At 40.5% G+C, this 15296-nt stretch overlaps 1 protein-coding gene across 6 annotated transcripts in view; it reads right to left on the bottom strand.

The window, feature by feature from the left end:
* The window catches only part of myo9aa (myosin IXAa), a 365642-nt gene that overhangs the window by 280982 nt on the left and 69364 nt on the right, over positions 1-15296 (bottom strand). For all 6 annotated transcript variants that reach the window (XM_072552871.1, XM_072552873.1, XM_072552876.1 and 3 more), the window contains exon 2: positions 14023-14929. In XM_072552871.1, the coding sequence (XP_072408972.1) occupies positions 14023-14865 (843 nt within the window). In that variant the 5' untranslated portion in view covers positions 14866-14929. The remainder of the gene's footprint in view (positions 1-14022; positions 14930-15296) is intronic.

The following is a 15296-nucleotide window of genomic DNA, read 5'->3' as shown; positions in this document are numbered from 1 at the left end:
TCCTGGAGGGCCTTCAGCTACCCAATTCACTAAGATATATTTCCTTGCACAAAAGGAGAGAATGGAAAATAATTTCCTCCCATGCACATCCGGGGGTGGGGGAGGCGGGGGGGGGGGGGGGGGGGGGGGGGAGGAATCTGAAAAGCCCAGAAGAGGAGACACTGGATCCAATCTAATCTCCGTTTCCAAGATCTCTGTCAGAGCATTCGCTACTCTGTCCCAGTACCTTCAGATATTGTGACATGTTCATAGACAGTGCGAGAGAGTGCCCACTTCTATTTTGCATTTAGGACAGATTGGGGATGTTCCTACCTTAAATCTTGTCAGTCGTTCAGGTGCTATATGAGCCCTATGGAGTATCTTTAATTGAATAGCTTGAGTTCTATTACAAATAGAGATCTTTCTGGCATTTTCCCAGATGCCCTCCCACATTTCTAATGAGATTTCTAACCCCAATTCTTGGTTCTATGTTTTAAACAGTCGTTCCATGCCTTTCGATACCTCATTATATAAGTGATAGAGTACTGACCAAGGGTGGCCCCATTGGCCATAGCACTCTTCTTTCCCTATCCGATTTGTAGGGACTGTCTAATAACGTGGTCTTCTTCTGTATATAATCTCATATTTGGAAATACCGAAAAAGATCTCCATTAGGCAGTCCAAACTTCTGATGCAACTGCTCAAAAGACATCATAACCTCCTCATCGAACATGTCCCCCAAGCAAGAGATACCTCTGGACCTCCAGGTTTTAAATGCAGCATCTGTCAGCCCCTGGCTGAAAACCTGATGCTCCCACTCTAGGAGTATAAGGAGAGGTTTTTTGTAGGTTACCCTCATCTTGTCGCATTATCCTCCAGGCTTTAATTCTATTTAATACAGTAGGGTTTTTGCAATAGCTCTCATCTTATCTAAAAATAAAAGATTGATGAGGGGACATTTTGCTTGGGAGGTCTCAATGTCTAGCCAAATTAATTGAGGGTCACAAGAGACCCAATCAGCTATATAGCATAATAAAGAGCTCAACTGATACCTCCTGAAGTCTAGAAAATCCAGTACTCCCCTTCCTTGTGGAAGCTGCGCCTTTTCTAATTTGATTAGGGGCCGTCTATGATTCCAAATAAAGGAACCAAGCCAGCCGTGTAGTTTATGCAACGCCAGTCTCAGCAACATCAGAGGGAGCATTCTCATAGGATATAGGAGACGAGGCAGAATATTCATTTTAACTAGAGCTACTCTGCCTAACCAAGATGTTGGGAGATCTTCCCCGTGTTGAAGGTCCTGCCTTATTTTCTCTAGTAGGTCTACAAAATTGGCTTTATACAGCTGACCAAATACTGGGGTGATAAAAATACCCAAGTATAGAAAACCCTCCAGTGACCACTGAAAGGGAAAACAAGATCTGCCCGATAAATTGGATATATTGACGGGACTACCCAACGGTATGGTCTCCGATTTTATAAAATTGATTTTATAGCCTGAGAACGTACTAAACAGATTGATTACTTGAATTAAGCAAGGCATGGATATCAAAGGATTACTTAAGAAAGGGAGGGCATCACCTGCATAGAGAGTGATTTATGTTTACCCGAACCAACTCTTGGAGCTGCTATGTTAGAGTTGGTTCATATAACTTCAGCTAGTGGTTCGATTACTAAAGTGAGTAGTAACACAGAGAGGACATCCCTGACGACAGCCCCTACCAACACTGAAGCTATCCAAGCCGAAACCATTGGTGATCACAGCTGCTTTGGGGTCATTGTATCATATTGAGACCCATTTAGAAAATACCTCTCCAATACCGAACCTTTCCAATGTGTAAAAAAGCTATGACCACTCTACCCGATCAAATGCCTTCTCTGCATCCAAGGAGACAACTAGCCCTGGTATTCTTCCCTGTTGACAGGCTTGTATCATATTTAAGACCCTTCTAATATTGTTAGTTGATCTAGGGCCCTTGATAAACCCAGTCTGGTCCTCTTTTATGATATATGGTTAGACATTCTCCAACCTTAATGCTAATGTTTTAGAAAGGATTTTAAAATCTACATTTAGCAAGGATATTGGTCTATATTTTGAACAATCTTCTGGGACCTTCCCTTTTTTAAGAGTGAGAGAAATATTTGCTTCTCTCAACGAAGGCGGGAGGCAGTCCTGACTATGTGAGCGATTATACATGTTTATAAGTGGACTAGCCAGTCCCCCTATAAATTCTTTGTAAAACTCAACCTGGAATCCATCTGATCCAGGCGCTTTGCCACTCTGAAGCTGTCTAATTGCATCGAATACTTCCTAGGTTGTCTGGGGAGCATTCAGGAAAGACACCTGTTCCAAGGTTAGGTCTGGAAAGGCCAAGTTTTCTCCATCTTCTTAGTTCTATCCTCACAGTCCTGTGATTTATACAGTTCAAAATAGAACTTTCTAAAGACTGTGTTGATCCTTTTACAATCACAAGTCAGAGTACCAGCACTTTCCCTAATAGATGTGATAGCTTGAGGAGCCTTTTTTTTTTCCCTAGCAAGGTATGCTAGGTAACTGCCAGGCTTGTCACCATATTCATATAATCTTTGCTTTGAAAATAATATTTCCCTCTTTGCCGTTTGTGTAAGTGCGATATTCAAGGCTGTCCTAAGGGCTGTGATCCTTTGTAGCTTAGTAATGGAGGACCTATCAACATACGCTGTCTCAGCAGCCTTCAAGCAAGCCTCGAGCAGGCACTGTTGTCTTTTCTGGGTCACAGAGTATGAGATGATCAAATCTCGCGCCATAATGGTCTCCCACATCATCTATGGATTACTGGCCATGCCTGAATTATTTCCAAAAAGGTTTTGAGTTCCTGAGAAAAATATTTTATAAATTTGCTATCCACAGGCCAATGTCGGGGGCCTGTCCCATCGTCCCTAGTCTTAACTTTCATATATACTGCAGCATGATCAGAGATTGCTATAATATCTATTTTGCAGGACAATATGGAATTCAAAAGGGTCGAGGGAGCAAAGAACATATCAATTCTAGTAAGACACTTGCGTGGTTTTGGGTAGAAAGTAAAGTCTCTGCCCTGGGGGTGAAAACACCTCCACACATCTACTAGCCCTAGCTCCTTATTCAGATCCTTCAATTGTCTAGATCTGAGAGATATACCCACAGTACTCTTAGTATCCTATCTGTCTCTGAGTCCAAAATACAATTAAAATCTACTCCTATAATTGTATGGCGGGCCCCAAAAAACCATCAACTTAGAGAACGCTTCCGCTACAAATTTGAAGGGGTGTGCCGGGGGGCAATAAAGTTTCAAAATTCTATACTCCTCTACATATATTAGGGCTTTGATCAGTATATAATGTCCAGACTCACCTTTATTTGGCTTAAGATTTTGAAAGGAAGATTCTTCCAAATGAGAATGACTACTCCCCTACTTTCTGAACTAAAAGATAAGAAAAAAGCCTGGTCAAACCCACCCTGTTGTAATTTTAAGTGTACTTTGTCAAGTAGGTGGGTCTCCTGTAAGAGAGCTATATCAACTCTTTCTTTTTTGACGCTTGATAATATCTTCTTCTTTTTGATTGGTGAATTACTTCCCTTGACATTTCAGGTGCACCACCTAAGCAAATGGCTATTCATGATCATCCAGGCAAGCCCGAGACACCCCAGGAGGAAGAACCCTATCCAAAACACCTTGAATAAACACCATGGAAAACTCACAAAAGCAAAACTTCTGTAAGACATTTACACCAACACAATTAAAAACTATTCCTAAGTGAAGAAAATAATACAAAACACATTTGAAAGGAGATTTTCCCCTTTGCTCCCAGAAAGAGTAACTACCTACCTGTCAGTAACCTCACTGTAAGCTCTCCTAACTAGTGTCCCACCCTCGACCCAAGCATTATAAAATAGAGTAGACAAATTCGAGTGCTCTATGAAACCAAAGTTAAAAGTGAGTGACCCAACCACCCTCCCACCCACACCTAGGTGTGTTTAGCAAGCATAATAAAAAATATAAATATATAAAACTACAAAGTTACAATGCTAGCAATTATTAGAAAACTAAGTAAAATGACAGAAGAAGAAAACCCTGCTCTAATAAAAAGGTAGAGCAAAACAAACCCCTCTCCCACACAAATCGAATAAGCCGCACGACCTATAAAATAAAAATCACATAGCAAATAACAAAAGCTCCCTCTCCCCACCCCCCGGGAAGGTAATGAAAAAGGAAAAAAGGGTAAACCAGTTTTGGGGGGGGGGGGGGGCAGCAAAATAAAATCGTCATCCATACGGTTTAAGTCTCACAGTCTAGAGTCCAAGAATTCTTTAGCCTTCTCCGGTGATCCAAAGTTATATATGGATCCTTCATGGCTGAAACGCAGCATTGCTGGGTAACACAGTGTGTTGGATATTTAGGTCTCTCAGACGCTTTTTTTGCCTCATCGAATGCCCTCCTCTTGCAGACCACGTCTGGAGAAAATTCCTGGAATAACATAATTCTGGAATCCTTGTGCATCATGGCCTGGGGATCCTTCCCCAGGACTCTGGAGGCTCCCAGGAACATCTGCCTCTCTCTATAACATTGGAGCCAGAACAGAACCGGGCGGGGGCCAGGCCTGCATACTGGTGGGCCCACTCCACCTGTACCTGGACTGATCCAGACTCCAACTTTAATATTTGAGGGAGCCATTGCTTCAGAAAGTCTACAAGATGGCCTTCCTCTTAATGCTCGAGAAAGCCCAGCAACCGAATATTTTTTCGACAGCCCCGATTGTCGAGGTCGCCGATGTGCTCTTCCAGGGTCCGGACTCACTGCTCGAGCGCCCAGATCTGGCCCACGGCTGATCTCTGAGGCCGCGGCCTTTTGCTCCACCCCTCTGTCACACTGTTCAAGGTTTTCAACGACTCCCACCTGGTCCTGGATTCTTCATTGAAGGCGTCGATCTTCTCCTGCAGCTTGTTGATCCCGGAGATCAGGCTCGCCTCCGCAGGTAAGTCCCCCGAGGCGGCCACAGGCGTCTCCACTACTGCTGGAGGGGGGGTGGGGGTCCCTGCCTGTTGCAAACTGCGGGAATTTTTGCCTTTAGCCATTTTAAGAACAACACCAAGTTGTTCAAGTTTGATGCAAAATGACTAATTATGCTGGGCAAAAGCTATCTTAAATGATTTAAAAGGTGTGGTGAAGGCAGGTGCCCCACTTTGCCAGAGTCTTAGGCAGAGCACTACAGACTCAGACTTGCTGGGTCGCTGCCATCTTGAATCCCTCGAGAAGACGTTTAAGAAAATAGTATATGACTCTCAACAAAGATATATCTCAGTGAAGAAGGATTCTAGGCAAGGGATAAAACAACCATGACCAACCAAGGACATTAAAGACAGCATTAAATTGAGAAACAAAAAAAAAACAGCATAGCATTATTTGTGGTAAACCCAGAGTATTGGGAAAGTTTGAAAAATAAACAAAAAGTGTGCAAAAAACAAATGAGGAGGGGAAAATGAACTTTGGGAAAACAAATTAGCAAGTAACATAAAAAGTCAGTGAGAGCTACTTTAAATATATAAAAAGGAAGAGAAGGGCTAAAGTGCTCATCATCCTGATGGGAAAGATGAATGTGAAGCCTAGAAATGGGCTTGGGTTGAATAAGTACATTGCCATCATTTTCATTGTGGAAAATACAAATGGTATTCCAAACAAACGAAAGGATATAACAAAACTTTTAGAAATACATAACATAATCAGACTCAGCATATTGAACAGTTGCTTAAAATCCTCCTCTTGGGCCTAAGAAAACTGATACCAAACAGTGGTGTTAACACTGTTCAAGGCAAGAATACCTAACTAGTTGTTGATATCGGATCAAGCTTATAAACTTTTTCTGTATGTCTCCTAAGAAAATCAAATTGTTTCTAAGCTAAAGTCATTGTGACACTTTCTAGTCTCCATGAACTAAGTTTGATTAATTCATGCCCAATGGACTTGTGGGAAAAAAACAAAGAAGATATTTCAAAGACACTTTGAAGGATCTCCTTGAAGTATGGCATAATGACATTAATGAGAAACTTCCTACCAAATACCAGACTAATGCCATCTACAGGTTCGCTGATGACACCACCATCATCGATCGAATCTCAGATGGCAATGAAACAGACTATAAATGGGAGGTGGAAGACCTGGAAAAGTGGTGCACTGAGAACAACCTAGCTTTCAATGTCGGCAAAACCAAGGAACTCATTATTGACTTTTGGCGTGATGTTACTCATGCCCCCCTACACATCAACAGCACAGAGGTGGAACAAGTGGAGAGTTTCAAGCTCCTGGGAGTGATCATCCACAACAACGTTTTTTGGACTCTTCACATGGATGCACTAGTTACAAAGGGTCAACAACGTCTCTTCTTCCTCAGGGAGCTGAGGAAATTTGGCATGATGACGAATACCCTTGCCAACCTTTACAGGTGCGCTATCAAGAGCATTCTGTCTGGATGTACCACTACCTGGTATGGCAACTGTACCACTCAAAATCGGAAACGATTACAGAAGTGGTGAACTCGGCCCGGACAATAACGAAAGCCAACGTCCCATCTATACAATCCATCTACCAGGCCCGCCGTCAAGGAAAGGCTGCCAGCATTCTCAAAGATCCATCCCACCTTGGCAATCTCTACCATCAGAGAGAAGGTACAGTGGCTTGAACATACACACCAGCCGGTTTCGCAACAATTTCTACCCTACTATTGTTTAGGGTACTGAATTGACTCAAACTTAACATTTGCCTGAATCTGTGTTTTTATTTTTGCCGCTGTTTACCTATGCTACTTAACTATGTGATCTGCCTGTATTGCTCACAAGACAAAGCTTTTCACTGGGCCTCAGTACACGTGACAAAAAATTCAGTTCAATTCAATTCAATTCAGGAGTTGAGAGATCATGTTTCAGCTGTACAGGTCATTGGTTCGGCCACTTTTGGAATATTGTGTGCAATTCTGATCTTCTTCCTATTGGAAGGAATGTCGGGAAACTTGAAAGGGTTCAGAAAAGATTTACAAGGATGTTGCCAGGGTTTGGAGGATTTGAGCTATAGGGAGAGGCTGAATAGGCTGGGCTGTTTTCCCTGGAATGTCAGAGGCTGAGGGTGACCTTATAGAGGTTTATAAAATCATGAGGGGCATGGATAAGATAAACAGCCAAGGTCTTTTGCCTGGGGTGGGGGGAGTCCAGAACTAGGTGGAGTATGTTTCAGTTGAGAGGTGAAAGATAATAAGAGGGACCTAAGGAGCAATGTTTTCATGCAGAGGGTGGTGCGTGTATGGAATAAGCTGCCAAAGGAAGTGGTGGAGGCTGGTATAATTACAGCATTTAAAAGGTATTTAGATGGGTACATGAACAGGAAGGATTTAGAGGGATATGGGTCAGGTGTTGAAAAATGGGACTAGATTAGGTTAGGATATCAGGTCGGCATGGACGGTTTGGACTAAAGGGTCTGTTTCCATGCTGTACACCTCTATGACTTCATGACTTTTAACTGCACATGATTCCAGGGAATTCTATTGCTAAATCCATTAACTAGACAATATCATAAATATGATTGCCAGATACTCAAACTTAGAAATAATTAAATCAATATAAAACATATTTATTTTAATGGCAAATGATGCAGAAAGTGCATTCAACTCCTTCAATAAATGCCTTGAAGAATATATCCATATTCTTCACAATAACTGTAGAAGTATTTAATTCATAAAATTAATTGCAATAGCAATGTTGTGGCCTTTTTCTGAATGAAAAAGCTCCTTTGTCATTGAAATTGTGAAAATAACATGGCTTACAGTCACATGAACATGTTTTGAAAATTAATATTTGTATCATTTTATTCTACTGGTAATGCAAAAATAATTTAGAGAATGGGAAAATTTCACCTTTTGCACCAGAATTAGTACAACACATTATCACAACTTCAACAAATATTTAACAGATAACTGATCAAAAGAAGCACTTGAAGCATGTATGTTCCCGAAACGCAGTTCAAAAAAATCCAACCTAATCTTGGAATAATGCTTCTTAAAAATACTGTTTTTGTAGTTGATTACAACAACTGTCCTCACTACTCCTGGAATGGGAGGATGTGGTGGTTGTGCAGTGAAGGAACCATTAAGATTCCTACTCCAATGACCCTTGAACACATCTGAATGTCAGACAGGTTGGGAGAGTGGTCCAGGAAATGGCTGATGGAATTTAACATGAGCAAGTGCGAGGTCTTGCACTTTGGCAAAAAGAATATAGGAATGGACTACTTTCTAAATGGTGAGAAACTTAATAAAGCCAAAGCACAAAGGGATCTGGGAGTGCTAGTCGAGGATTCTCTAAAGGTAAACATGCAGGTTGAGTCTGTGATTAAGAAAGCGAATGCAATGTTGTCTCTTATCTCAAGAACGTTGGAATATAAAAGCAGAGATGTACTACTAAGACTTTATAAAGCTCTGGTTAGGCCCCATTTGGAGTACTGTGTCCAGTTTTGGTCCCCACACCTCAGGAAGGACATACTGGCACTGGAACGTGTCCAGCGGAGATTCACACGGATGATCCCTGGAATGACAGGTCTAGCATATGAGGAACGGCTGAGGATACTGGGATTGTATTCGTTGGAGTTTAGAAGATTAAGGGGAGATCTAATAGAGACGTACAAAATAATACATGGCTTTGAAAAGGTGGATGCTAGAAAATTGTTTCTGTTAGGCGAGGAGACTAGGACCCGTGGACACAGCCTTAGAATTAGAGGGGGTCATTTCAGAACGGAAATGCGGAGACATTTCTTCAGCCAGAGAGTGGTGGGCCTGTGGAATTCATTGCCACGGAGTGCAGTGGAAGCCGGGACGCTAAATGTCTTCAAGGCCGAGATTGATAGGTTCTTGTTGTCTAGAGGAATTAAGGGCTACGGGGAGAACGCTGGCAAGTGGAGCTGAAATGCGCATCAGCCATGATTGAATGGCGGAGTGGACTCGATGGGCCAAGTGGCCTTACTTCCACTCCTATGTCTTATGGACAAGAATATATCAAGGACCAATTGTGATAATGTCCACATTAAATTTGCCTTTTAGTATGCAGTATCAAGATGGAGACTTGAAGAATGACACCTGAGTGAAAATACCTCAGACAGTATTGATAGGTCACTGTCCCAAAACAAAACAGTACTCAATTGTTTTCATTTCCAATTAATTTGACAGTATTATCAGGCAAAAAATACACGGGATGCTGGAAAACTTTTTTAAAAATCATAAGGTATTAAAGCCCTCATCAACAGACAAAACTCCTGCTGAAAGGAATGGTAACCACACAGATGAACATTACACTAAAAGCACTGGCTGTGCTCCCACCTGCCCAACAAATATGAACTCAGAGCAAAATATTGGCCTTCAGTGCTGGCAAACTAACAAAACACATTCCTCAAGCTGCATTTGAACACTCCAATACACAGATTAATCAGTAATAGGTTGATAGCAAATCAGGTTGTTCAAACAATTGCTTCCAACGCAAAGCACTTCAACTATATTATTAACCAACTAGTTTGAAATTAACAACTAAGCTAAAATTAATGGCCATACATTGTTAGCCAACTGCATTCCAAATGAGAAATTTTTTCTCCAGGTGATAAACTGACAACAGTTAAAACTGACTTCCTGAAAACATTATGCAATTTTATTTCTTAATTATTGAATATATTTTTAGAGATATGTTTCACTCTTTCAAAAGGTACTGCAACAAAATTAACTCATCTCTTTTGGTTGCACAAATATTACTATTCATAAACTTAGTGAACGTAGCAAATGCTTATGATCAACACAGACAAAAATTTCGTGAAAAATTCCATGGAGTGAAAGCAGAGATTCACAAACACTTCTAAAGCAAGGTCACTGGACCTGAAATGTTAACTTTGCTTTCTCTCCACAGCTCAATCCAGACTTGCTGAGTTTTTTCAGGAATGTCAGTTTTTGTTTTTGACCTCCAGAATTTGCAGGTCTTCAGTTTTTTTTTCACAATTAACACCACCTCATTCGCAGGTCGTGAACAATGCATCCCAAACCACTATCCAGTTATAACCTATTCTGAAGCATCTCACTTGTGGGACATTCAAGAGGTAAATGTTGTAACTCGCCTTCACCCCCTTGTAAGCTCAGCTTGCAGATTTTCAACTACACTTAATTTGTCCTCAAAAATTTAAAAAGACAAGCTATTGGGAGGAAGGTTTTGAGGGGAAATGAAAATGGCCTAAAACAGAGAATGCAAAAGGTGGATGGAAATGCATTAACAATGACATGACAAGGAATTGTCTGCAGGGTATTACAGATATATCAATTATTGATCATTAAAAACGTGTTTATGACCTTAACTAGTTACATAACTTATAATATCTACTCAGTGTGAAGCCATTAATTAAACTACAATTAGAAATGTAAGAAATAATTTGTCTAGAAGCCTGCAATAAATCAATCCATCCATATACAGATCAAGGATGAATGCTATTAAAGCACTATACTTTCAAAGTAATATTATTTGCATGGTGTTATGGTGGTGAAGAGTGCAACCTGCATAGCCTTAATTCTAGATCAAATGTAATGATAAGGACCAGGTTTTACAACAGATAAATAAATAAAGAGCTACTCAGCCTTGCAAGTAGAAAAATTAACCAGGCCACTTTTGCTTTTGCTAGTTACTGTATCTCACATCCCAGTATTTTAGCAAACTTGATTTTGGTATTCTCATTTCACTTCACAAATTTGAGAAAAGCCCTCTCCGAAATGGAGAGCAAAGCAGAGATTCCACGGCACACATAAAAAACACATTTCATCATTTTTGGGGTTTAAAATGTTAGTTTCTTTTTGCATCACATCAAGCTAGGCCAAACCCATTTCCATTAGGGGGCTGAAGACAAAAAGGTGGAGGTTGCAGTTGCAACAACGATAAGGTAAGAACAAGAGGAAACTCTCCCAAGATGTTCGGGGTGCAAGACCCAGATAAGAATCCAGTACACACAGCCGATGTGTGAGTCAGAGGCAGAGAAACTGGACTTGGGGTGAAAACGTCACAGGAGAAGCTACAAGTAAGAAACAAGCCAACATTCCCAGACTTTTTTGGGGGATGACGTAGTGATTGGAACGAGGGCCAGGTGGATCGCATTGACTGAGATCCTTGATTGAGTTTGTTAATCAGGGAGCCCTGGCTGACAAATATAAACAGAAGATTCAGAGATCCTCCTTATTGTAGGGACTGACTCCGAGCTGGCTGCCTATGTACTGCGCACATATGAATAAAGGGTGGCTTGGTGATGGGATATCAGCCTCTATGCTGTTATTTCACCTGCCCCAGCTATGATTGTGTTAAAAGTACAAGGCCAAGATATTTTTCCTAAGACAGGATGCAGGTAGCGATTTTCTAAAATTTTGGGTTCTGCACCCATAGATACTTAAAATAAGCAGTTTGTTAATCATAGGAGGTATGGTTAGTAAGTTTGCACATGACACCAAAATTGGAGGTGTAGCGGACAGCAAAGATGATTATGTTGGAGTATAACATGATCTTGATCAGATGGACCAATGGACAACGGACCAGATGAAGTTTAATTTAGTTAAATGTGAGGTGCTGCATTTCGGAAAGGCAAAACAGGGCAGAATTTATATACTTAATGGTTAGGTCCTGGGGAATGCTGCTGAATAAAGAGACCTTGGAGTGCAGGTCTATAGTTCCTTGAAAATGGAGCCACAGGTAGAGCAGATAGTGAAGGCAGCTTTGCTTTACTTGCCTTTATTGGTCAGTCCATTGAGTATCGGAGTTGGGAGGTCATGTTGCTGCTGTACATGACATCAGTTAGGCCACTTTTGGACCACTGCTTCTAATTCTGGTCTCCCTGCTATAGGACGGATGTTGTGAAATTTGAAAAGGGTTCAGAAAAGGTTTATAGGGATGTTGCCAGTGTTGGAGGTTTTGAACTATACGTAGAGGCTGAATAGACAGGCTATTTTCTCTAGAGTCCTGGAGGCGGAGGCGTGACGTTAAACAGGTTTATAAAATCATGACGGGCATGGATAGGGTAAATAGACAAGGTCATTTCCCTGCGATGGAGGAGTCCAAAACTGAAGGGCATAGGTTTAAGATGAGAAGGGAACGATTTAAAAGCGACCTAAGGGGCAACCTTTTCACTCAGAGGATGATGTGTGCATGGAATGAGCTGCCAGAGGAAGTGCTGGAGGCTGATACAATTGCAACATTTAAAAGGCATCTGGATAGATATATTAATAGTAAGGGTTTTGGGGAATACAGGCCCAAATGCTGGAAAATGGGGCTTGGTTTTTTAAAGAATATCTGGTTGGCATGGATGAGTTGGACCGAAGGGTCTGTTTCTGTGCTGTATGTGTGTGTTTTTGAGGCACCTTCTGGGAAATTTTATTTCTGTTCTTTTCCTATGATAAGATGAATGCTTCCCATATTGTTGGGTCTCTCCCTCCCCACCTTAAACAGTGCCAACATTGCAGACTTTGTAGCACATTTTATTGTGCTCTTAGGGATCAATCCAGATGCAAGTAATATACTTGGTTAACACAATTTATGCACACAGTTTGATCAAAGAAATGCACTTTTGCAAAAATGAATACTTTTATACTGAGGGGCCAATCACAATGATTTAAATTTGTGAGAAGTCAACAACATCATACTTCGTTTAAGAAAAGCAGAAACAAATTCAGAGGACCTTTACTTCTGATTTATGGAAGGAGAACAAGAGGATGCTCAAAATTTCCTGAAAAACAGCCAAGCTTCTGAAAGTGACTGTCTTGTATTTTCACAACCCTCACAAGGTTAAATCAACACAATGAACTTTAACTCATTCCTTCCAAGGATTTCAACTGCAATTTCTTTCCTCCTTGAAATTACAAGTTTATTATCTAACCACAATTTGATTACCTTTCAGCATTTTTTAAATCTTCCGGCCTTTAATATATCTTTTGTTACTATAAAGCTCGCAATCATCCAAATTAATCCAATCATTTCCTGGAATTTGCAAGATTTTATTTCATAACCTGATTTACATCGTCTGAACAGAACCAAAATGGACTTAAAGTCAGGCAGCATGGTTTAATGGTATGGGTTTCAAGCAGTTAGTTAGATGCTTGCAACCAGCAATTTTACCAGCATAAGATGTCAAGATGTCATTTAATTCGTTTTTGAAGCAGAAGGGATTGAGGGATCTGGGAGATAAAATGATTGGCATTTACAACAGGAGAGCTTAGAGTTGGCTGTCATTATAAGCAAAAATTGGAAAATACTATAGGTGATATTAGTTTTAATTTTCACTTTCAGCAGTTGATGGGGTCTTGAAGCTGGATGTGGAACCTCTTATTCCTCTCTGTTAGAGCTAACAAGCTGGGGCTGCCATCGTGTTGTTAGAATTGTTTATGAGACAATCTATTTTACTGATTTTGCCTTTGTCAAGGGTGTGTGCATGGGATGTTACTATATTGGAACAGTTAATTAGTAGCAGTTAATATATATTATCTTGTTAAACATTTTGATAGTTACAGTTAATCCAATTGTTTTGATTTATCTGTATTTTAACTGTAAATGTGCTTTGCTGAAAGAGTAGTTTGACCAATCAAATTGCATCTGGAACACAACGTCTTAACATAACTTTAAAATAAGAAGCAATTAGGGTCTAGGCGATCTTCTTAATATATTTTAAGGGGGTTTGGTCTGATCCATAACACAACCAACATATTAATGAAAAGTCAAAGAACTGCAGATGCTGGAAGTCAGAAACAAAAATTAAAAATTGTTGAATAAACTCAACAGATCTGGCTAGATCTGTGGAGAGAAAGCAAAGTTAATGTTTTAGATCTAAGGAACCTTCCTCAGAAATGTTTTTCCAGCAATTTTGGTTTATATCACAAGACTTGCTCTTTGTACAGCACTGATTTATTATAATAAAAACAGCATTTGACTACATCTGTAGTCTTCCTTCTGTAAAAAGGGAAATATCTATAGCAGCATCTTACCTCCAGTACAGGACCCGCTCCAAGAATAATTTGTTCCACTCCACTGGCAAAACCCTTCTGGCTCAGAGCTGTAAGATGATGGATCAGGAAATTTGTACTTTGTGTCTTCCCTGAACCACTTTCACCTGAAATAACTATACATTGGTTCCTTTTGCGTTGCAGCATGGCATGATATGCCACATCAGCAACTGCATATATATGGGGCTCCAGCTTTCCCAGTTGGTGATTATCATACATTTTTACATATTTGGGGTTGTAAATAGGAAGAAATTTGAAAGGGTTTATGGCAATTAAAATCGTTCCCACATATGTGTAGATTTTCTCTTGTTTAAACCTGTTGCGCAGGTTGTCCAGGAGTGCTTTTTCATTCAAGTCTGGTAGATTGCACAAATCATTATAGTCCTTCTGCGGGGGTTGGGGCAAAAATCCCCGCTCCATCATCCTCCTTCGCTCCTCCGTCACTCTCAGCCATGACTGTAGATTATTATAATGAATTGAGCCATCAAGATTTTTTTCTCTCAGTAAGAAGCGATAGTCCTCGCTGCTGAATCGATTTTCTAGGGCACTGCGTGGCCAAAGCATCATGCGCTGCACAGGACAGTCTGATGGATTGAGTATCCACTCCTCTCCACCAAATTCTTTTACTTCTGCCAGGACGTAGCATTTCGTCTTTTCAAGCTGCAATTTATAAATAAGGGTTTCTATAACTTCTGCAGCACTAGTGTTTTTCCTTGCAGTAACAGGGCAATAAATGGTGCCTTCTGCTATATTCCCTGGGTAAACTTGTAATGTAAACTCATTGTCTTCATAGCGTCGTCTTCCTCCAATGTCATGCACATTCATATTGGATCAATTGTGCCATCAGCACTGATAGCACATCCATACAGTAGGATTCATGACATCACACCTGAAACAAAATCAACAGCAGATTAAATTTTCAGTTGTATTTAGCATGGAAAATTACATCGCCACAGCCTAATACTCTGTAACCACAGGCTGCAAATAAAACAAATATCTTCATTCATGTTTAAATGCAAATTTCCAAACAAGATACTGTAACATTTTGCAAGGGTCTACTTAAGTATTAGGGAAGTCAAATGTCATACTCAATCGCGTCCCTACCTCAGAGTCAAAATTTTTGAGTTCAAGACTTGGTGGTCAAAGAAGGTGTCTCCAAATTGCAACCAAAATGGTTGCTTAGTAACCACGGAAATTCATGTAATGAAATAAACAGTTGGAGATTCCACTGTGACTTCCACACGCATGTAGAAGCA

Source organism: Chiloscyllium punctatum, chromosome 33 (genome assembly GCF_047496795.1).
Source record: "Chiloscyllium punctatum isolate Juve2018m chromosome 33, sChiPun1.3, whole genome shotgun sequence".
Classification (NCBI taxonomy): domain Eukaryota; kingdom Metazoa; phylum Chordata; class Chondrichthyes; order Orectolobiformes; family Hemiscylliidae; genus Chiloscyllium; species Chiloscyllium punctatum.
This window is presented reverse-complemented; position numbering and strand designations above follow the sequence as displayed.